The following is a 24,322-nucleotide window of genomic DNA, read 5'->3' on the forward strand; positions in this document are numbered from 1 at the left end:
CTAGGAACAAATTATTCCATAGCCAGAAGCCTATCTTCCACATTATTAGTTTTTGAATCAGCTGTGCACATTAGTGGACTCTTGGTGTAAAACACTGTATTGCCTGTTGTTTCAGACAGAACCATTTGAGTTTAGAGAAGACCAATAACCATTTTCTTGAGAGTCTTGTCCTGATTGTGCCATCATTTTTTGCTTTGATTTTTTTCAAAATTTTAATTTATGAGTATGAGTGTTTGCTTGCATGTGCCACTCTTCAGCAAATGCATGCTGGTGTCCACAGAGGCAAAAAGAGCATGTTAGTTCCTGTATGATTGATTGTAAACTGCTCTTTTGCATTCTGGGAGTCAAACCAAAGTCTCCTGGAAGAGCAGCTAGAGCACTGAACTGCTGGACTATCTATTCCTCCATCTCTTACAGTATTTCCTTGTACAAAGTAAATTTCACCAGTTTGGCTTTACTGTATCTTTTCCAGCACAAAAACCAACCATAATAGTTTTGCTGCCCAATCTGTCTAAGTCCTTTAACATTGTTGACCAGGATAAAGGTTAGGTTTGCCCTCAGATACAAAGACTTTGTCCAGTGTCTCCTCAGACACATGCCCCTTTCTTCACCAACAGTTAAACAAAAGTTCTTTCTGAAAAGTCATTAAAACATGAGCACTTTCCTCAAAAATCACCCAAGACAAATCGAAGCCATTTCTCAATTAGACTCTATGAAATAACTGTGCATTGTTTCAAAATCAATTCTCATATCATTAGTGAGATTTTCTTCCAAAGAAAGACAATGAAAAGCAATAAATTATTTAAACATTAATTTTAGATTTTTTTCCTTAGAAATATAAGAGGTGTGTGTGTGTGTTTTCTTTACTTCTTGATATTGAAATTAATTCTTACCTACCCTGCTGACCATATCACCTGTCTAAGTACTTATTCCTCAGAGCTAGATTATAGGAAAGTCAACTCAGTGGTTAAAAAAAAATCAAGAATCTCTTCGAAATTGCTTAAGAAAGAGGTAAGCTAAGCCAGACATGGAAATGCGTGATGAGGACATCTTAGAATTGGCAAATCAAAGTTACTCATTAGATTCCATCTCTGCAGACTTTAGAGAATGTCATCATATGATCCCACAATAAAATGGTGGCATCTTCTATAAAAATATCATATTTTAGCATTTTGATGGCTTTGACTGGTACTAATTGTGTCATGTATCTCTCATGAGGCTTTTGTGTATCAAACTGTGCTTCCTTAAGCAGGACATGATGTTGCATTGGCCTTTTAAAGAATTTTATTACTGTAGGAAATTATGTGTGCTTCCAGTGAAGGTCTAATGGCCTGTGTTTATACTCTGGCCCTTGCAAATCAGTTTAGCATCTTATCTAAGAGGAAGCAAGTATTTGAAAATCACAAGAGTGTCAGTTGAGCTGATCTGCTGCAGGAAAGGTGAACCAATTGTATCAGGTTCTTACCAGCCCTGGATTAATTTCTCTTCTAAGACATCAAGAAGTTGGTTGTTTATGTTTCTTTTTTCTTTCTTTCTGTTTGTCACTTTTCCCTTAAGCTGCTTAAGGAGATATCTAGAAAACGCAGAAGCATTCGTTATGGAAGAGAAGTTGAATTAAAGCCATATATTGCTGCTCACTTTGATGTCCTTCCCACTGAGTTCACCCTGGGGGATGACAAACATTATGGTGGATTTACGAACAAACAACTCCAAAGTGGACAAGAATATGTCTTCTTTGTGTTAGCAGTGATGGACCATGCAGAGTCTGTAAGTTAATTATGATGTCCTATGTTTCCTACTTCTGTGCATGTTTATTTGAGGATATGCCTGCAACATACCCCAAGTATTTCTCACCAGATGTCATTAATGGAAGTATAACATTGAGTTGCTTGTCCTTACAAAATTACTGAGTGCTCTGCATGATACTACATTGTAAATAAAATGGCCTCTTAGGTGAAGGAATTTCCCATGTTATGTACCAGATTGATCCAGCATAGGTCTTCAGACTTTTCTGTGTAACAGTGTAGCATTTTCTTCATAATCTCTAAGACTTCTCTCTCTTCTTTGTTTAAGTTGATTTGCATTTAAAATACTGTTTTAAAGTTATATGATCCTAGAGATGGTTTATATGGTTTAGTAGGAAGCAACAACCTCTGTTATTCAAATAGCATGTTTGAAAACATGGACTACAGTATTTACTAAACTTACTCTCCTGTAACTGTGAATACTCAGTGCTTCTATCCAGCTTCACCAGACAGTGAATCTAGGGAGAGTAAGTACAGTCAGCCTCTTCAATTATAGAAAGTATGAGTGACTTTATTAGTGAAAATCCAAGAAAGTTACAGAATAATTCAATAAGAGTGAGAATTCCTAAGGTACTCTAAATAATGAGTTGTCTTGTTTTATGTAATCCAACTACCTCCTATGTCATTTTATGCTTCAGTTACTTCGAATGCTTTAAATAAAAGAAAAAGGGGGGAGAAACAGTAGACTGGAAGGAAGGTAGATGTATAAAGTGGCAGTTCACATTAACATTTAATAGGTATATGCCTAACTGTGTCCTAATCAAGGCTTAAATCTGACAGGTTTGACAAGTGAGTTGAACTGCTCTCTTTATACAAGAAGCCCACAATTTATGAAAGGTCTTTGTATCAGGTGCTCTTCTGTACAGCAGGGCTTCTCTTCAGATGATTAGAGGAATTAGCCTATGAAAAAATCAGAACACAAAAGTAGCCTCATTTACCTTTGGGTATAAATATCACTTGATAGCCTTCCTGGAATGTCAGTACATCAGGATGTTCTGTCTTATCTAGTTGAATCTTTTAGTAAAGTATCAGGGGAATAGGACATTAGAAATCATTTTTTCTTTAAAAATGAAATAGATACTTGAGAGGATATTTCTTTATATAATTCTAGAAATGTTCCTGATGATGCACTTAAAGCACTTGGGTAAACCACAGAATTTAGCAAATCTTACCCAATCCTACTGAATGATGATGGTGTCTTCCTTGGGCACTATGGAGTCTGCTGTCTCCCAAGGATTTCCATTCATGCCCAGATGTCTCCTTACTGATGAAGTCTGTATCCCTCTAGTTTCGTAATTCTCACTATCTCCAATTGCCATCTGCTGGAGCATGGGCAGCTCTCATGTTCTGCTTTCTTGAAGAAAACTGACTGTTTTCTCCAATGGAAGTCATTTGCTAATAACTTCTCATCTACAGGTGGGACATTGTTTCCCATGCTGTGATTTTGTCTTGTTTGAGATGCATAGGTCTTTCACTGCTGAGTTCATGTATCTGGAAAACACTCTTTCCTTGTAGTTATCCACTATCTTTGAGTCTTTCAGTTTTTCATGGTAAACTCTGAGCCTTGAGGAGAGGGGTTGTAATTGATATATGATATAAATGTCCCTTTTATGGCTAGTATCTTGCATGCTGACCTTAGGTCTTTATGTTAGTCACCTCCTACTAGAAAAGGAAGTTTCTCTGATGAGGGTTGAGAGATGTACTAATACATGAATCCAAGGATGAGTCATTAGGAGTCAATTTAATACTGTGTTCATTTACTGGAATAATTTGTAGTAGGTTCCCCCCTAGGGTCTAAGGGCCCTCTCCAACATGTTGTTGATCTTCAATATGATTCATTATATTAACAATATTGTCCCTATATGTCATGTGTGCTTGTGCCAGTATTCACTTCAGAGCAGATAGTTGTGTCCAGTTTGTAGTGGCTTGGTCCATTTGGAAGCACCACGTGTCTATGCCTGATTAGTAATAATAGCTATAATCCAGTTCTTGGTTATCATTTTTCAGAACCAAAAAACACTTCTCTACTGTTTTTTACCTCCTGTCACAATGAATTTTTGTTAATCTGTTGCTTCCTATTAATAATATCAGAAACTGGTTTTAAATGGTATAATGTCTAAACTCTTCTATTAGTTTGTCCCACATAGCAAATTCTACTTTCCATCAGGCTGGTATCATTTTATGCCTCTGCTTTCTTTTCATTTTAACTTAGATCTCTTTCCTGACTTAAGTTAGAGTTTCCCATTTACTTTGGAAAGCCCTTCTTTACATTTCCATTGTGATTTAACATTTCAATTATTATCTCAAAACCATATGGTAAAGAATTTCAAATACTTATATCAATTTAAGATTAGCCAAAAAAATGAAAGAGATCCTACCAAAACAAACATATAAAGAATCAAGTTTCTTTGATATATAAATTCTATCCCCTGTTCTTTATGTAAATTGTTATATAATATATGTTTTATTTGTGTGTGTGTGTGTGTGTGTGTGTGTGTGTGTATCCATGCTCCAAGACTTCCTCCTTCCTCTCCTGCTTTCAGTTACATCTCAGAAAGATCAAAAAATATACTGAGTTTTCATTTGTTTGATAGATAGAAAATCTTGAAAGTCATTTTAACCTCTGTTCTGGGAAGTAAATAAAATAGAAAGCAACAGTAAAGTTCAGGTATGAAGTGGAGCATGTTCTCTGCTGGTCTGTTGGTCTTGTACTAAACTTTAAAATATGTGCCTTAAGGCATGTTCATCAACAATGGAGGTTAAAAACTTAACTAAATTTGCTTATCTTAAACAAATTATATCCATTCCGGTATAAGCATTCACAGCCTCTTGAAAATATGAGCCTTTGTTGTTGATGTTATCCTGTCTCATTTACTTTATTCAGCAAAAATTTGCTGAGAACTTTCTAAATACGATGTAGAATGCTAGCCACTTTGAACAAATAAACACAAATAGCATATATACCCCAAATCTTCCAGGAATTTACTTTCATCTCACAAAACAAAATATATGTACACAGTCTTTAAAAACAGAATCTCATGAAGGTCATTAAGTAAGAAATGAATTACTAAATAAAATTGTTCTGTTCTTATCCAGTGTTTGTTAGGATTGAATTCCTCCAGTGAATAAGACAATGTATAAGTAGGTCCTTGGAAAGTAGTTGTATTTTAGGAGCTAAATGTTATAGAACTTGCAGATATGTTAATTAGCAAGGATAGAACATTTAGGATACAGCAACAAAACTCCCTGTGATAGAATTGTTAAATTTGGTAAGAATGTTTAAAACAAAAGTGCTAAGGCTTCTGCTATCCATAGTAAGGTATCCAGATTTCCTAGCGGAATTGACAGAAAGCCTCTTAAAGGCTTTTCAGTCCCAAGTTAGGATGATAACTTCAATAGCAGTTGTAATTCATCAAATGCGGACTTTGCGTATGGACAAGAGAGAACTAATGAGACCAGAAGTTTGACCTTAGGTTATTGATAAAATCAAACCTATAGTCTCCTTTCACAGTGCAAACTTAAGGAAAAGGAAGTCAAGGCCAAGGGAAGGGAAGATCTTCATCTGAACCTGAATGTCCAGGCAATTGAAAATGAAAGTCTCTGATATTCAAATATTAAAACCGGTTTACCTCCTGGCCTTATAAAGAGCGAAAAGAATGCTGGGCCCTAAAGTCAGACAATGAGTTCACAGGGTTCCTGCAATTTAAAAGATTAGGAACAAACTGGTGAAATACAGAATCAAGAAAGTCAGGAAGGGAGTTAGTTATTAAGTCTTGCTAAACTGAGGCAAGTGTAAAAGACACTAAGAACCCAAGGGCTGAAGAAAGACAATTCGTTTTTGTAAGTGATAAAATAACACTACAGGTCACAGTTGAGTGAAAACAGATGCGTACGTGGCAGGAGACACCAGCAGCCAGTGGGTGTAAATTGACTTGAGGACTAGAAGAGTAGAACAAAGAACCTTAAAGGGCAGAGTCAAGAAAATGCTTCATCTTAAATGGGATGAAATAGACTGAAATAGGACATTACAGAAAGGAGGCCCATTCTTTATTGAGTAACTGAGTTTTGAAGGTATGTGGTAGAGTTCCTCTTGGAGAAAGCGTATGAACTTCTAATTGGTTGGCTGTCATAAATTTAAATAGAAGCTACTAAATCCCTCTAAGTTTGGATGATTTCTGTTTCCAAAATCTGTATAATCAAATCCATATATCTTGATTTCTAATTTTAAGATTAGCATGCTCCCTTGTTACTATAGACTTAAACGCCCTGGATATGTAGAGTTCTGAGAAGGGCTAGTGTGTTCTAACATTACATTAGACACTGGTTTGTTTTCCTCGAGAAATGTTTGCCACGTCTGTGGGAAATCTTTGTAGCTTCATAACATGGATTGTCTCATGTCTAAGATCTTAGAACCACAGAGGTTCTGATTTCAGAGTGTTTCTGCTTACCCATTGGAATAGTTCCTTGGGCTTTCACAGACCTAACTCAAAAAATCTGTAAAATATCCTAAAATCAACCAAAATTGCTTGGATTTCAGATCACTGTGACTCAGTTTTTGGACTGGGAATAAGTCTACCATCTTTATTTTCACATAGAAATTAATATATTACTACAGTATATGTGCTCATTGAATGTTGTTTAATGCCTTTAAAAAGTATTTTGTCATTAATATAATTACATTATTTTTCCCTCTTCCTTTCAACCTTCCATGTTTTTCCCTTACTCTCTCTCAAATTCATGACCTCATTTCTTATCATTGTTTTCAAGTGTGTGTGTGTGTGTGTGTGTGTGTGTGTGTGTGTATGTGTGTGTGTGTGTGTTCCTATATATATAACCTCCGCAGTCGATATAATGTTACTTGTATGAATGTTTTCAGAGATGATCATTTGATATAGGATGTCCTTTTGGTATTGGATGACCAGTTCATGTGCTCTTTCCTAGAAAACACGATGTCTCCTTAGTTTCCTTTAATATATTTTACAGAGTAGAAGCCTTACAAGATTCCCCCTCCCTCTACATTAACATGTCTATTGGTATCATATTTTTTCATTCAGGTCTTTTATTAGACAGCTATACTAGTAGAATTTCATGAATATACTTCCTTTGCCATTTTAAGGGAACACAGTCTCATCGAAACTTCCTGTTCCTCTGGCCATTGCACTAATGGTGCTCCCTCTCAAGCAGTGATCCCTGTGCTGTAGGTGTAGGCAGAGTGTTGAAAATGTGTCAGTTGAAACTGAGCTTGACAATGCTCCATTTTGCTCTCATTTGTACATGGGGGTTTCTGGTTTGGTTTGGTTTGGTTTGGTTTGGCTTGGTTTGGTTTGGTTTGGTTTGGTTTATGCAATGGAATTTCTCTCCCGTAAAGAGAAGTTTACAGTGAGTCTCAATGAGGGATGAGAACAACTTTATCTGTAGATAATAGGATAAACATTCAGAGTGTAGTTAGGGATTATGCTGATTTCATAAAGTGACTGTTATAGAAATGGCTTCAAAATCTATGGCTTCCCTAGCTTCAGATTGTAGGCTAGGTTTCCAGTACCAGGTGTGTTTCTCTCTTTTGAAGAGGTCTGAAGTCCAATTAGAGTGTTGTTGATAACTACCAAAGTATCCATACTACTACTGCACCCTTAGAGGTATCATGCCATGTTGGTTGCTGTGGTTCATAGGCATCACATCTGGGTGGGACTATTGATTATTTCCATCCCTTAGAAGCTTCTCTCCATTAGAAACTTTTGGTACTCTGAGTACTATTCTTCAGGGCCTAATGCTTCAGGTCAGATCCAGCTCATGTACTCTGAGTCCCCTGTCTTTAGTGCCAGTGTCTTTAGAAATTGGAACTTACCTTCCACTTCCAAAGGAAGTGAAAGAGCAGAAGCTTGTTCAGGGAACCTCTTGGATAACCATGAGCAACAATTCAAAAGAAGGCTTCTTGTGTCTGTTGTTGGGGATTTTCTTTAAAAGGCTGACTCTTGAAGCGAACATTGTCAGCCCATCTTTGATGCTTGCTCATTGATATTTTAGACTCATAAAATTGTATTTGTAAATTCCATGGATAAAGTACCTTTGAAGTCATTTATACCATTTAAAATGATTTCGTTATGTATCTCTCATTTCCATCATTGTAGAATGTCCTTCTTCATCTCATGCTTGTTTTGTTTCCTTTTAACTCATCCCTCTTTTCCCATTATTTCCCCAGTAAAATTACTTCATCAGGCTGTCATAATATATATATCATAATTTTTGTCTTATCTTAGTGCTTAAGATACCCCTCAGAAAGACATTATCTAACTAAAATGGACTCTGCTTATCCTCAGAAGATGTATGCAACCAGCCCATACTCCGACCCTGTTGTGTCAATGGATCTGGATCCACAGCCAATCACAGATGAAGAGGAAGGCTTGATATGGGTCGTAGGTCCTGTCCTTGCAGTGGTGTTTATCATCTGTATTGTGATTGCTATTCTTCTTTATAAAAGGTAGGTCTGCTCTATATTTTAATTGTGACTTTGAAGACAATTTATTCTACCTTGACTTAGTAGAATAGATTATTTTTCTGTGGTTGTGTGGTAGACTTTATACATTTGAAGACAGCCCAGTAACTACTATTGGAAACATGTTTTTGTCATGCCTTATACAAGTTGAGGTGACTGAGCTAGTGGCATGGTCTTTTACTGTAAACATCCACTCTCTCAGCTCCCATCTTCTGCAGTGCCCTGTGATGACCAGTTTTCACAATAGCGAGATATTACTACAACCTAAACAACCCATTCTATGTAAGCTTTAATTTGGTTTTTAGATGTTTAGATTTCATAAATCTAATGTGTACCTGTGCTAAAATGTTTCCCTATATTTGTCTCTTGTGGTTTAGCAAATACAACTGAATGTTTAAGGATTTTTTACAATGAAAAGAAAAAGAACTAGAGAATGAATTCCTTCCCATTTTTTTCTGACTCTCATTCCAAATATTCACTATTAAATTTGCATCAGTGTTCAAGAAGAGGTGATCAGAAAGTGTTGACTTCTATTTGAAACAAATTGTAACCATAGTCCTCATACATCTCAGTATCAACCCGATTAGCATCTTGTCATTTCTACCATTATTCCCTTGCCCATAGAATAGGCTTGTTTTGTTTTGTTTTTTTCCTTATCATTTCTAACCCTTCTCTGAAGAACTAAGTATCTATTCTATTCATTCCAACCTGGAGAAAAAGTTGAAATTATTAAAGACAAAGCAATACTCATAATCATAATTCATTAAGTTGCCTGTTCTATCTTGGGGTTAGGAAGAAGGAGATAAATGTGCATAGTTATCCATTCAGATCACTGCCACCATGAAATTGCTCAAGCTTTAGAATAATAGAGAAGCAGTGGTCAATGACAGAATCTGCTCTTAGTTGATGGTTTGAGCCTTCTCATACCAATCCCTATATTACCAATGTGCATCATATGGAGCCCATTGTATATTCTCACCTCTCTTCTGTATAAGATACAAAAGTAGGAGAAAGTTGAAGCCCATGTGTTCTAAGTCAGTCATGAATCCTATGTAAGACAAACTGGAGTTGGTCCCCTTCATTGTAACCTAGGTTACAGGTAGTAACCTAAGAGACAGAATAGATTTTATGAAAATTCAAGTTAGACCCTGGTGGTAGTGGCAAACACCTTTTATTCCTACACCTTGGAAGCAGACGCAAGCAGATCTCTGTAGATTTATAGCCAATCTTATCTACAGTGCAAGTTCTAGGACAGCCAAGAAAACTCTGTCTTGAAAAAAAAAGGTCCAAATTAGACTTCTCATTGTTATCTGGATGATATTCAATTGACCACACCCTACACTGGAATCTGGCCAGAAAAACAACAACAAAAAGAACAACAACAACAAAAACATCAAGAAAACAAAAAAACTGTTCACAGGTCCATTTCTAGCCCAGGTCATATGATATTTCTGATATTCAAAATGAGCAGAAATGCATGGATTATTTTCAGGTCATGTTTTATTATGATATGTGAGGCAATTAGTAAGTAATCCTATTGTATATGTAAGTTAATTACATAAATGTATACAATTAAGAACTATAACATTGATAAGCTTTTAAAACTATAATTACATTTGCCTTGATTCAGCTACATATGCTTGAAAAGAACCAGCTCATCTATAATATTCCTTAATCCTGCAAGAGGAAGTATCGTATTTAGGTTTCATGACTCTGTTAAACAAGTTGCATTTTTGCATGTGCACATGTGAGCATCGTCTAATGTGATTGTTGGAAAATGCATACATCCTCGAATGCCGAGTATATTTAGCTAGCCATCTGAAGGCCAGGGAGCATTTCTGAAATAGAAATGCTTGCTTCAGCACTAAAAAATGTTCCTGACTTGAAATTTAAGTAGACTCAACAACGTTCTTCCTGATTATCATGAGGCAGTTCAAGAAGAAAACTGTACTCAATGAATGGTGTCTTTTATAGCTTAGATACTGAGCAAAGTTAATTATATAATATGTACTTCACTCCCTCTTTTAGGTGCCTTTCCCAATTACATATAGATCATTGGTAATGAAGCCAAAATAAAAGTATTGTTGTTATTACTATAATTAGGAAAATATTAATATTTTACATCTCTATGCAGATAATGTGTAAAGATCTCAATGGCGAAAGCCAGAACTGAGCCACCCTGACTTTAAAATTATCTTTACTCCTGCTCACAACACTTTCACTTTTGAAAGAATCAGTCTCCATGGATGGCTAGCCATACTAATAAGTGTATTTTACCCAACAACTTGAGGCTTTGAGACTTTCTTTAACAATTTTATTGATGTGGGAAAAGGACACTATTTTATGTTACTGTTCATTTGAATTTTTTATTCTCTTAATTTCTATCTAGAATACACTGATAACCAGTGACAAAACTGTCACTGAAACTTTGTAAGGGCTCTAAGCCATGTACTGTGTCTAAAGAATATTAAATTACAATGGTAGATTTACAGTGTTACACATACTTCTTACTAGGGTTTCCTTGCAAAGATTTTCATAATTCACTCATGCAGTGACTCAACATATAAATTCAATAATGAGATGCAAACAAGGCCTAGGAAAACGCTGGGCTATAAATCAGGAGCCCTGTGGTCAAGGTCAACTTCTGCTGTGGCTGAAGGGCTAGAAAGTCTGGCCAATACCCCAAATTTCATTATTTACAAAGAAAATAAATGAACTAGACAGTTGAGCTTTTTCATAATACTGTTCCATAATCTGAGAACATAAAGAGGTACTAGGAATGGTTTTATATTATTTCTTCTTTATATGTATATGTGTGTGTCTCATTGTGATGTATAGACCCAGGTTCCCATAATCCATCCACCCCTGACAATTACAATTCACCAGGCCACTCATTTCTTCCACATCCATCTACTCTGCACAGCTGCATATATAAACTTAGTAATTAGTTCTAATATAGCCTACATTTTTTACATAAAAAGTAAATATTTTAAAATAAAATGATAACCTTATGCAAAAATATCTCAAGATGATAGTGTATTTTTATTTATGGCATGGTGTAGGAAAGGACCTGAAGAATATGAGGCTAGAACAAGCCAAGGCATACTATAACAGTAATGGCATCTTTGGACATGATAGCTTAGCCCATGAAGGGAGAAAATTCTGTCCTTGTTCTCTGTTGCATATGTGTGTAAATCATGAAGTAGATGAGACAACTAATTTTAGCTTTTCCAGCTGAAAAGCTGGAATTTAATTTTTAATTTAAAAAATTTTTAATTTTAAAAATTAATTTAAAATTAATTTTCCTAGAGTCTCCTGTTTTAAGCGCCAACATACATGTACTTCTAAATGATCATCAGTATATCATTACAGCCACTATACCTCATAAAGAAATCTAAGTCAATACCCAGCACAGAGTCAAAGCTGCTTGTCTCTTCTTTCTGCCACACAGCAGCCTACCCTCCTTAGAGTCCCATGCCTCATTCCTGGCCACTCCTCTTATCTTGATCATCTCATTTTATGGATAAGCTTCCTCTCCCCCCTCTGTTTAGGCTATTGTATGGCCCTCTTTCTATGGCCTTGAAGTTCTAGTTATTGGTGATAGAACTGTTGCCTTTCTATATAATTACCCATTATCCTGACTCTTCTCATTGTCTCCCAAGTACCCAAAACGGAGCAACATTGAATACATGTTCAATAATATTAAATTTATTTTCCTCCAGCTGTTTATTTTATGATGTACTATCATTTTCATCTTGGCCTATGATATACATTTGCCTGATTTTCAGGCCTTCAAATGTAGATATTTAAACAGATAGGAATACACATTCGGCTATATCAAGCTGTCCCATAGAAATGTTCTGTTAGATCACGCTCCATCCTTTCATGTAAGTGCTCAAGCAGCCTTTCTCTTCTACCCAGAGGAGAGTACCTATACTTCAGTCTCTGATAAACTCATTGGTTAACAAGTAAGTGAGAAAGGTTGTGGTTTTATTTGTTTGCTTCTTTGTTATTTTTAAATTGAGGCTGCTAGGTAAATCACCTAACAGTTAAGGATAGAAAGAACTACACAAAGTAAGTGTGACATTGTCATCGTTCACTGTGTGTGTTTATACAGATAAATGTGAGTTTTTGGTTTTCTTTCTTTGAGCAGTGGGTTGCATTGTCTGTAGTACCTGTTGTGTACAACACAAAACACTTTATCTGTTGCCTCCAAATGAATATTGTTCAGATTACTTCTTTCTGGAAAGCATTTGCATATTTAAATAGTCAATGTATCATCACAGGTGGAAGCAACTATGAGTGACCAGTGGATGTGTTTGCAGAAAGCAGCACCCTCATGAGGAAATATCTGTCATTTCAATGGCTAGTAGTTAAAATGCTCTTATGAATTAGCTATACAGAAGGGTCATGCACATTGGATTTATAATCACAAGTATTATATTTTTCCAAGACTTAAAATGTAATTCATTCATTCTTATAAAAAAGATTCACGATTGCCTTACTTTTCACGAGGTGTTGGAAAAATTATTCCTGGTACTGTTTTTTCATTGTGGTATAATGTTCCAATGTTCAAAGTTTTACATAGACCAATGCAATTTACAGAATTTCATATCATTAAAGTAGTGACATACTTCCTAGTTGAAGACTTTATGGTTATGAAATTCTGTTATCTTTTCACTAAGAACATTAATTGTTTTCGTGAGTTCTTATGAATTGAATAGCTTGGTCATCATAGACTTGCTGTATTAATTAATCATTGCAGCAATTTTTGATAAATAATAATTAAAAGTGCCACTGAAAGCCATGCATTCTTTATGCAGTGATAATCTCATGGCCTCCATTTTCTCATGATTAGAGGCCCATAAACATTTTGATGCACTATTGTGTAATAATACGTCTGAGTTGTGTGTCTCTGCTTGTGAGCACTACTTTTGAAAACTTGGTTGTCATGGTTACTCTTGTTACCATTGGCCAACTAACATTAAGCCTTTCTTTTTTTTTTTCCTTTTTTTTATTTTTATTTATTTTATTTATTTATTTTGTGCTGCATTAAATGGAGCAGTAAACCTGACAGGTGAGGAATAGAGACTAAACCCTTTCCATGCTCAGTAGGGAAAAACTAAGATACAGGTAGACTTGAGTTGATGGTCCCACCTAGCAAGTGGAAGCTGGACAGAGCCTACACACAGGTGATAATTTGGATATTAAAATAATGGTGAGGGATATATATTTGTCTTTATGAGCAGAAAACAATGTATCTCATTGAAACTAAATGTAGAAACTAGTAAAGCAAGTCTCTGAGTTTCCTGTTCAGGGGTAAATGAGTATTTGTGTGTATTACTGTGTCTGCAGGTTGGAAATGTGAGTTGTCCTGTAGACCTTTTGTTTTGTTTTGTTTGTTTGTACCCCTTAGTGAGCACTCTTATGAAATCAGCCCTGATTAGCAATAACTGTAATAGTAATAGCCAAAATATACTTGATGATGAATTCAGACTGCCATCTAGTTTTCAACTCGTATACATACACCTATGCAAACATAAACATATCTAAGGATGTAAATACTTGATTAAAATTCAACTAAAAGAAGTATCTCAGAGGTTATCTGCTGTCCTGCCCACAATACACTCAGTGGCCTTTGGTGTGTGTCAACAACACTGGAATCATTATTCCCCAAGGATTTTCCAGAAATATAAATTCTTAATTATCACCTGAGATGACTAAATATAAAGTTTCCAGCTTTGACACAGCATCCTGTGTTTTCAAAAGCCCTTACAGCTGGTGTTTGTACACATTTAACTTTGAGAATCACTGCATTGCTTTCTGTAAGAACATACTATGTTGGCCACAAAGCCAGAATGAAATCTAGTGGCAGGACTGTTTAAAAACTCTAGGAGAAGGTCTTCATTTGTGGACGCCATTAGTAGCCATTAATTCAACAGAAAAGTTCACGCACAGAGCACTTTGAAGCTACTTCTTGTTCTGTCGTTCCGTTGTAACTATGCAGGCACTTTACAGTTTATTCTTCCTTCTTGTTGTACTCATGTTAGAGAGTCTGACCAAAACTTAAGACATCATCTTCTTTTTCTTCCCTGAAATAGTTGAGAAATCGGTCTGTAGCTGATACTCATTCAGATAGATTCCAGAATGTAATTAGGGACATTAAAACAGCCAAGTCTGAACTACACTCTTTAAGTATTAATAACAGAGCTTTTATAGAAGGGGTTAAATTCAAAACCTGTTTCCGTACTATAAATACAATATTCTAAGCAAATTCACTTTGCTTAGACATCCTTCCTCAGTAGGAGCCATGTAAACAAAAATGACACGTGATCTTTGGTTTTCCCTTAATTATACAACTTCTCTGTGTGGCACATACTTGTCATTTTAAGAAGTAAACTTGAAGAAGAATTTGATAACTTTAATAGGAAAACAGTAGTATGTAAAATTTAAATGTCTCTGATCACTATTCTATGTAGTTCTCTAATTGAAAATTAAATGATGGAACCTCGGAAAATTGTCCACAATATTCTGTGGCTCACATTCATTCACACTAGGTCGTGTGTAGACTATTCCATCTTCTTTGTAATTTAGGATGGTAAATTGAAAAAAAAATGAGCTACTTAGAATGGTTACTGATTACAATGATACTGTTCCTTCTAACTCATTCTTAGACATACTTTGTGTGCCCTGAAATCTCCAATTTTAGTAAATATGTATCTATCACTAGAATAGTAATAGGCAGCCATAATCATGCCTTTGGTTTTCATCAAAACAAAGCTAAAAAAGTCTTTGATCTTGGGGGTCATCTCATTTGAGCCGTCATAGTAAAAAGAAATTAGCTATTAGATGTCTTGAAGCCCATTTCTAACCATCATGAGCCACAATTATATGGAATGTATGACTTGTAAGTAATGTTAATCCTTTACTACAATCTTTCTAAGGCATTTATCCTAACAAAGGATGTAATTTCCACCTTTCCTTCTACCAAAAAAAAAAAATGCTGAATTTCCTTAGAGAATGTTCCCTCAGCAGAGCCAATGTCACTCAGCCTGGCCTCTGGGAGAAAGATAAGGAGGCTGTTCGATAATTCTCTCAAGAATAATGCAGTTCCCTTGCCTAGATATTTCTAATTCTGTTTTCCACACCCTTGAGTAAATCGCATCTGTCCCTTTGGAACAGATGACAGGTGCAGGCTTTAGTCTTTAGGTCTGGCGCATTAATAAAGAAATGTACGTGTGCCTATTTCCCACAAAGGCCCAAGCCTGGAAAAAGCCCTGATATATGACATGAAAAGACAAGTTGTGGGTTTCCTCTGAGATCAACTGCTCAGCTGAACTCCTTGTCATTTATTAAACCATGAAAATGTATCATCTTCAACTATAAAATGAGTATCTCAACATTATTATTATCTCAACATACCCATTGCATGATTGCAGTGGCATTAGCTACCCTGAAATTGAATATCCAGTCCTTGTTTTTGTATGGTTTCTAAGCCGCTGTCTTCTTTTTCATTGCTCTCACCAATCTTCCACTTCCTCTTTTAATTTTCTTTTTTATTCCATGTAACGAGAGGTGCCAGTACGTTGGGCAAAATTCAGAATCACCATACTCCTCAGATTGACAGTGTGGCTTGGCTTGGCAATACCTTCTATACTAAGGTTGTCTATGACACCTTTAGTTAGGAAAATGAAGCCCTGAGATAGGTTAATCCAAGGTACATAGAGAGGAAGGTGCCTAATAAGTCCCAAGGAAGGTGCCTAATAAGTCCCAAGGAAGGTGCCTAATAAGTCCCATCAAAGAGAATGCATTGCATCAAGGATATTTCACTAATGCAACTGACTTTCAGTTATTCGAGTGCACATCCTTTTTGTGTCAGTCTGCCATTTATCCCGTTTATTTCTATTTGGTAAAGATGAGTAAAAAAATAAAGGATGGATTTCTGGCTAACCTAGATATGGCAAGAGCAATGCTTGCTAGTCGTGTATACTACAGTCATATGAAAAAATAAAAAAATACAGAAATACCTAAAGACATTGAACCACACCTTCTCCAAAAGAAGAATAATTTGCTTTGAGCAAGGATGAGATCCTATAACTTCTACTATAGCATGGAGACTGCTCGTTTCAATATTTAGAAAAAGGCAATCTGAGAAATGCTTCCATTTGCTACATGGAGTTCTCATCTAACTCTCTAAAAGAAATTATTTGGGTTTGGAAGAAAATGGATAAATAGATATTACGGGAAAATCCCAACATTTCTTACTAGAAACGTGAAATTCCATTGTGGCAGCTTAAGAAAGTAGATCTAAGTAGGTCACCACTGAAAGAGGGAAAAGGTCTATTATGTGAAGAATCACATTTGTAGAAAAACTTATTGTGGTGTCTTGAATAATCATCATGGGAGTTGGCAATTCTATAAAACCAAATTAATATTTTCTTGTCTTTCTGTGATTGATTGCCATTAACAAAATAATGAAGATTGTTACATAATAGCAGTCTACACAGCCACTATTGTCATTTTTCTTTCCAGTGTGAGAAAGGAAGGAGACATTTGTCTTTGTGGTCCTGACTCTCCTTCTTTGCCTTTAAGATAACAAAATTTTAGGCATGTATCTACATCAGTTACTCCAATAGATCTGTATTTTGTAGTCACCAGTTACATATTTTTAAAAGAGAGAGAAAGAGAAAGGAGGAGTTGTTTATTTTGAGGTCAGGTGGTGTTCCTGTGTTAAAATGTTACTTTAGTCTAGAGGCATAGAATTTTATTCGCCACAAATACCAATTTTAGACAGACGATTTCCGAGCAAGTCTAATAACACCTTTACCATGCCGCTTGCAAACACAAAGACAGATGACCTGAATTAATTATTTAGTCCCCCAAACTGAAGAGATCATCCACATTGACAGAACCTGTAAAAGTGAGGAACCCCTTATAAGCTAACAGAAGAGCACCTGAACAAGACCACAAGGCTCTTTAACCATAAAGTTGTCCAAGAACATTGAAATCACTGTTGAGGAAAGAATAATGTAAGGAAGAGTTGATTGGTTAGTTCTTTGTTTGTTTTGCTTGGCTCAGGTCTTAAATCTTGATTTTTTTTCCCCCTATAGGAAGAGGGCAGAGTCGGAGTCCAGAAAGAGCAGCTTACCAAACAGTAAGGAGGTACCTTCACACCACCCAACCGACCCAGTAGAACTGAGGCGCCTTAACTTTCAAACACCAGGTAAGTGGCCACTTCATCTATCACAATGTCTTAGTCCAGTTGGCACTGTCCTGAGAAATGGTATGTCACTTAATTTTGATCCATTTTGTCCATTCTGATTGTTTGCTTTAATATAGTTGACATTCACATATATGTACAATAGAGAGGAATTTAAGTACTTTTTGAAATCTGAACTGGGATTGGAAAGAGAAAGATGTATAATTTGTCCCAGTCTTTAAAAAAGCATCAGTCATTTTAATGGTAGTGACACAACTTACTTATGTTCAGTCAGCTTTTCATCTTATAAAGTAAATACATGAGTAAATAGATGAATGCGGAATTTGTTCTCATTGGGATATTTATTTCATGCTTTGCTATATGTGTATATAGTACCATAAAACAAGAATGGAGGAAGTGAAGACAGAAAGAAAAGAAAGAGAGGGGAGATAAATAGGAGAAAGAAAAGGATGGATAGAAGGAATGAACAATTTCATGTCTTTTAAAAATTTAATTATACTAAATTTCGCTGACCAGTGTAGGTTTCATGCTATAGAGACATTTGAATAAATTGAGATATAAAATATACTTTTTTCATAGAATAAAGAACATAAAGTGCTTCAACAGAGAAAACACACTATTCTGATGAGGTGAAGTCTTATAATAATATTACTTCAAGAATAGCTCTGTTCTGATTTCTTCTGACCAAACTGTTTATGTTAAGCAAATGTCAAATATCAAATGGTAGAGAGAACTAAAAACATCACACTGAGCAGTCCTATCATAGTACCTTCCCATAGTGAGCAAAACATTGATCTAAAAAGTCTTTGGGATTAAAATTTGGTTGTAGTAATATTCTCCACACTGATGGCAGAGTTCTTTTGCTTCTAATTAATGTCGGAATGCTCTATCTCCCAGTGTGATACACTGGAGGTATTAAGCTGTAGATTCTCAGTGAATTGCTTTGAACTGTGAGAATGCAGGGCTTATTGCAGTTAACATATTTTTTGCATATAAATGAACACAGTAACTACTAAGTCTTCAAATGAAAGAGCTTTTCCACATTTCAAGGTGGCTATACAATCATCACAAATGTTGAGTCGTTTCAAATTTTGAGTTAAATGAGGATAGGGTTCTTTACATTTGCCTTTGTGAAGGTAAGCATATGCTTTCATAAGCATAAATGGCACAGCAAAGGTTTATAAAATCAAAACCCCTCTGCATACACTTGTTACATGACTGATAAAGGCAAACCGTGAACTTGTCCAGGGCAGGTGAGCAGATCTGAGTTATCCCCCTGGGTCACTGTAATCCCCTGTGTGCTGTAACATGTTAAGTCTGGTGGTGTTCTTTTATGGCAATTTGATAAAACAAATAGGTGTAGTAAGTTTTATTTTGCTTCATTTCAAAATGGAAGTATACAGACTATTTCAGAATAAATTCAACATCATTGAGATGGACCCAGCAATTTATGTACTTTCTCTGTCACCTAAGTAAATCTATAGAGGACCCTAAAAAAACACAGCATTGTAGGGAAAATTTTTCCTTAGATCACACCTCTTATCCCTAGTAATCCACTGAGGAAAGAGAGTCCTCTCCGATGCTGCTGTACATGGTTTCTATGTGAAATGTGATCTGTACTGAAAGCAAGCTTGGACTTCTAGCAGACACAGAATCACAGTATATCATTGAATAAGTGGGCAAATAGGTATCACCTCTCTCTTCCTATAACCTGACAGCAGTCCCTCAGAAACCTTTGCATGAGAGGTAGGCATTTGTCAAGGATGATCAACATGTACAGGTGATAGTAAGCAAGAAAATAGTTATGCCTCTCCCAAAAGACCCAATCTTCAAGTGTCTTTCACTCCTATAGATGCTTTGAACAATGTGGCAAACCCAAAAGTTCTCTTAAGAATGTATTTTCTTAATGCATGGTGGGACTTTCAGATCCATTTATGGAGAAAGTGTATTAAATTCAAATTGTCATGGGTTCCAGTTGAAGTATCCTTGCTGTTATACTTAATAACCTACAGAATTAAAAACGGAGACGTAAATGTATACAATAAGTTATCATTTAACTAGAGTTGCCCTTATTGATGAACAGAGTGGTGTAACATGGAAAAAAAATGTGATGAAGAGAAAGAAACAAAATGTAGTAAAGGAAGATAACAGAACAGAAGAGATGGTCCTGCCCCATCCAACACATATCTCATGCAGGAAGCCTTGTCTTGTGCTTTTGCTTGAAGAACAAATTTAGTTAAGCTTGATTTGTTTCTGAAATAAACTCATTTCCTCCCACGCTGTACAGGGCCTATGTTCTCAACAGTTGGCCATTTCCAAATGAAATTAACTGAACTGTTACTGTTTAATACTTAGTGATATGGACATTTGCTTCAGTCAGTGTGAATTTCCACCAGTAACTTAGTAACATGCAAAAGTGTAAAAGCAAAAAATGGAGCTATTAACTATCTATGCTTTTTTGCGCTCCTCTTATTGAAGAAGCAATAATTTTCTCAGGTGATAACTAAAAGTGACCCATGGCTAGATTTTTTTGCTGTTATGATTCTACTTATTTTTTGCTTTAAATTTTCTGGAATTTATTATGTGAAATATGTTTTATCTGTTTCATACCTATTAATTTGTAATTACTTATTCCCAAATAACATTAACAGTTGAGGATATTTATTAATGACATACATAAGTGAGAAATTAATAACCCATGTCTTCACTCCTAAAAATATGACATTCAGTGAAATAAGAAAACCATGATTTATATACTAAGGACCAACCACAGAATAACCCCAAGAGAACAGGTGATGTAACATGTGACAGGCTATTAGGAATGATTAAGTAGCAAGCAGACACAGCCATGTGACACTCCATCAGCTGTGCAGAATAGAGGAAAGTTCATTGTTAAGCCCTCTGATTTTATTTTAATATTTTTTTAAAAAGTTTTTTTGTGGGTGAAAGATAAGTTAGATTTTAAGTTATTTATTCTCATTAGAAAGTCTATGGTTAAGAGCAATTAATTGGGCAGATGTCTTAGTTGTCACATGACATCATTCTGATAGTGTAGCAGTACCATAGACAAATTTTGATCCTGAAGAAATCAGAATTCTGTGCACTGATTGCTTTGAAAGAAACTTTTAAAAGAAACCTCAGGACAACTTAGATGGCTCAACAGGTAAAGGCTTGTTCATGCAAGCCAGAGTTCCATCCCCAGGGTCCACTGGAGGGAACCTACTCATGTACACATACACCCACGAGAAACAAATTAGTTAATAAAACTGAAAACTTTTGGTAAGCCTTGCATTCCTTTTCCTAGAAGAAATGCTGTGTGAGTTAGGGATGCTTGGCAGGTAGGCTGTGAGTTAGACAAAGCTGAACTGTGTCTGTTAGCCTGCACTGCAAAGCAATACTGCTCTTTTCCTTCATTGTAAATTCTGTAGCCTACATTCCCAGTATACCTTGCTATATTTACAAAGGCAATACATATTTCTAAGGGATGGGATTTCAGAAAATTTGAAATCATGCCTAAACTACTATTCACTGTTATTATTTAATTTTCGTATGGGTCTGAACATTTTGATAATTTAAGTTGAGATCAAACAAAGGCATTTTCACATGAGAATACATTTTATCTCATGAATTTCAGTTCTTCTTTTAATCATATTCAAAATAAGAAGAAATGATTTTAATTATTACTCTGATCTTACCTGTGTATCTGCCTTCCAAGTTTCTACACATGCCTTTCTGAACTTCAGTTCGTGTGCAAATATGCAGTAGGTTTGTTGATAGTGGACTATCCATACTGTTTTCTGGCTTAACTTTTTGATGTCAATAGGAGCCTTTCCAAGTTAGAGTATGAATTTTTTTCTCCTTTTTGGCAGTTCACAGTGTTGATTTCATGCTGTTCTGCAGATTTCAATGTGCATTAAGCCCGTCCTGTTTGTGGAACCTGCTGCCTTTTGTATCTTATAGATCATTTCACATCATTGTCTCAATCTCTGCATGTCAGATGCCAGGGAATGCGATACCAGAGGCATTTATCATTCTGATAAAGATTACCAGTTGCAGATTTTTTTTTTTAGCATTGTAAAATTTATTTGCTGATAATTTCCCCACTCTGTTCCATGGTCACTAAAAAGGGGGAAAGTAAGTAAGATAAAGGACATTTTGAAAAGCTAGTAGTGAATAAGGAAAAAGCAAGACAGATGTGTGTTCATGTCTGTGCATCTGCCCAGCAGTACAAATTGAGTTGACTGCTTGAGAGAAGTCTGTGTTCGGTCCAGTAGAGAGGAAAAATAAAGGAAGGGCAGCTAATAGTGAGGGACACAGGTCCAGCCACTACCAGCATTACTGCGTCTGCTCCCCTTCCTTTCCCCTCCCCTTACAAAGATACCAAAACACATCAAAGAAAGATTCAGAAAAGCACAAACACTGCAAAGCCATGGCCCCAGCTCTCAAGGCCTTTTTTCACTATGGGGCTGAACTTAAGGGTGTTTTGCTTGAAAGAAAAATGTGGCTGGGAGGGGATAGATGGCCTCTGAAAAGCAAACATAAACTCATAGAAAGTCAGTGTATCAGAGATTGGGATATCAGCAGCTGACAGCCTGCACAACAGCCAAATGGATGTGGAGAGGTCATGCTTCCCTCATCCATCCGTGTTAGTAATTGCACCAATGCTGATAAAACCCATATTTATTTGTGCATTTTTATTATCCTCATAGTTTAGTCTAAGTAAATATGTGCATGCAACCTAACAGTAAAACACTTGTTCCTTATATTTCATATTGGTAAAACTCTGATTCATTGAGACAGAATGGTAAATTTTAGATACAAAAGAACATACTTTGTTCAAATCCCCCATTCTCAGAAATCTTTAAAAAATAATGCTTACCTGGGAAACACTCTTGGGGAGCATTTTATTAAGGATATTACTGACCAAAATTGAATCTGTTGTCATTTTTCCCTAAAAGTAATTATATGTTATAAAACAATGTTCTCTTTATGTCTTATTTATCATTAGTTTATGAAACAAATTTACAAACAGAGTAGGTTTAAAAGATATTTTGCTCTGCCTAAATTTCTACTGCTACTTATCACGCAAGGTTAGATGTCGAGTTTTCCACTTATGCATCAAATCCAGGTCAAAATAATTCAGATATTGGAGGGTTTGGATTTGGTGTTCTGTGATGAGAAACACTGAGCCTCTTTTTGGGTAAACACTTCTGTATGGACAATATAGTTATTTGAAGCCTACTCTAAATCCTAGGACACTGTAAGAATATTTTAAAAGCAAAAGCACCTCTACACTCTCAAAACTGCTTTGCCAATTTGCAGTGCACTTTTTAACATTCTGACCTTGTACCATTATAGTTTCAGGAACTCCGAATGTGTTGACAGAAAGGAATGTGCAGTGTGTGCATTGTAAGCCTGAGCCTGAGTACTTTTTGCCTGCCCCCATATCGGAACCAGACTGAAGTCTAAGAGTTCTAAGATGCAATAATTAGCACACTGCGTTTAGATTAGGGTTGTTTAATGATCATTGTGTCACTGCAGAGCTTAGGGTACATGTCACCACCTGGACTGAAGCAGTCTGACCCTGTCAGCACTTTCATTTAGTTGACACAAATACAAAAGGAAGAGCTTGTTCTTGTTTTCAAAATGGTCACAATTTAGAAGGCCAAATGAAACTGCAACTTCTTACGGTGGGGGTCCCAGAAGCTCTACGGCCAGCAGAGACGTGAATGTGAGAGGCCTCTGTTCAGCACAGGCCGGTTTATTTTAGACATACCTAAGTATAGTACAATATTGGAAAAAAAGTTTCCAATCCCAATGCACAAGAAAGCTTACGGCATGACTACATGGAAACTCTTGCAAAATTACTGTCATGAAGATGGGTTCTATAGCTCAAGGGACTAGGATCTCAAGTAGTCTCTGATTGAGTTAGTGCAAAGGCACCAGGCTGTAAAGTACATGTGACATGGTTTCTATTGAGTGACGAAGAAAGCTAAGGAGGAAGATCTAGGAAGGGAGAGAAGAGGGGGGAGGTGGGACATTCTGGGAGACTTGGGTGAGGCCTACCCAAAGAGACAGCAAAGGTCACCAGGTTATTCACAATGGCCACTCCCAGAATTCTAGGCGGAAAACAGGTATACACATCCTTTCTGTGGAAGAGATATCCCTGTGTGCTTAACATTCCTGGTTTTTCTAGTGCTTGTCTGTGAGCACAAGGACACATGCCCTCCACATCTTACCTTTGTGACCTACTGGATTCCAAGAAAACAGTGAGCAACACTGAAAACTGTGAAGTGGCCACTTGATGGTTTGTCAGGATATTTAGCTGTGTGAGCAACTTCCCTAATGAGTCTCATAAGACCACTTGGCACAAAAAAAAAAAAAAAAAAAAAAAAAGAATGGCAAGAGCAGAGTAGCTTCAATTCTCAGGACACCACCCATGTCCCCACATCCCAAATGATGACTGACGTGATGGCTGATTCTCATGTTTATTGTAGCAATTCAGATAAGAAATGCATGCCTGTCTGTTCTCAAAAGCAAAAACATGTGAACAAAGGTAGCCCTAGACATTTGTTCCTCACAAGGAAACAAAGGTGATAATTTCTTTGGAAAGTGGCTACTGTATAATAGCTAATGCTCTTTGGTTGCTGGCTGTACCATTCTGACTCACTCAGCTCTTGGATTCAGCCTCTGGACTAGAAAAAAATCAGCTCCCATTCTAGACAGGAATCAAGGTAAGGATATCAAAGAGCACAGTACTGGTTTTACTGTTCACTATTTAGGTGAACAAATACAATTCCTAAA

General features: G+C 36.2%; 1 protein-coding gene across 25 annotated transcripts in view; it reads left to right on the top strand.

The window, feature by feature from the left end:
• Window positions 1-24,322, top strand: part of Ptprd (protein tyrosine phosphatase receptor type D) — a 2,287,128-nt gene that overhangs the window by 2,155,902 nt on the left and 106,904 nt on the right. For 15 of the 25 annotated variants that reach the window (XM_085839210.1, XM_085839213.1, XM_085839217.1 and 12 more), the window contains 3 exons: window positions 1,558-1,767; window positions 8,123-8,283; window positions 17,409-17,521. In XM_085839210.1, the coding sequence (XP_085695336.1) occupies window positions 1,558-1,767; window positions 8,123-8,283; window positions 17,409-17,521 (484 nt within the window). The remainder of the gene's footprint in view (window positions 1-1,557; window positions 1,768-8,122; window positions 8,284-17,408; window positions 17,522-24,322) is intronic. The other 10 variants (XM_085839214.1, XM_085839224.1, XM_085839215.1 and 7 more) reach the window with 1 other exon arrangement.

This window comes from Mus caroli, unplaced genomic scaffold, assembly GCF_978045245.1.
Source record: "Mus caroli unplaced genomic scaffold, Mus_caroli_1 scaffold_6, whole genome shotgun sequence".
NCBI classification, from domain to species: Eukaryota; Metazoa; Chordata; class Mammalia; order Rodentia; family Muridae; genus Mus; species Mus caroli.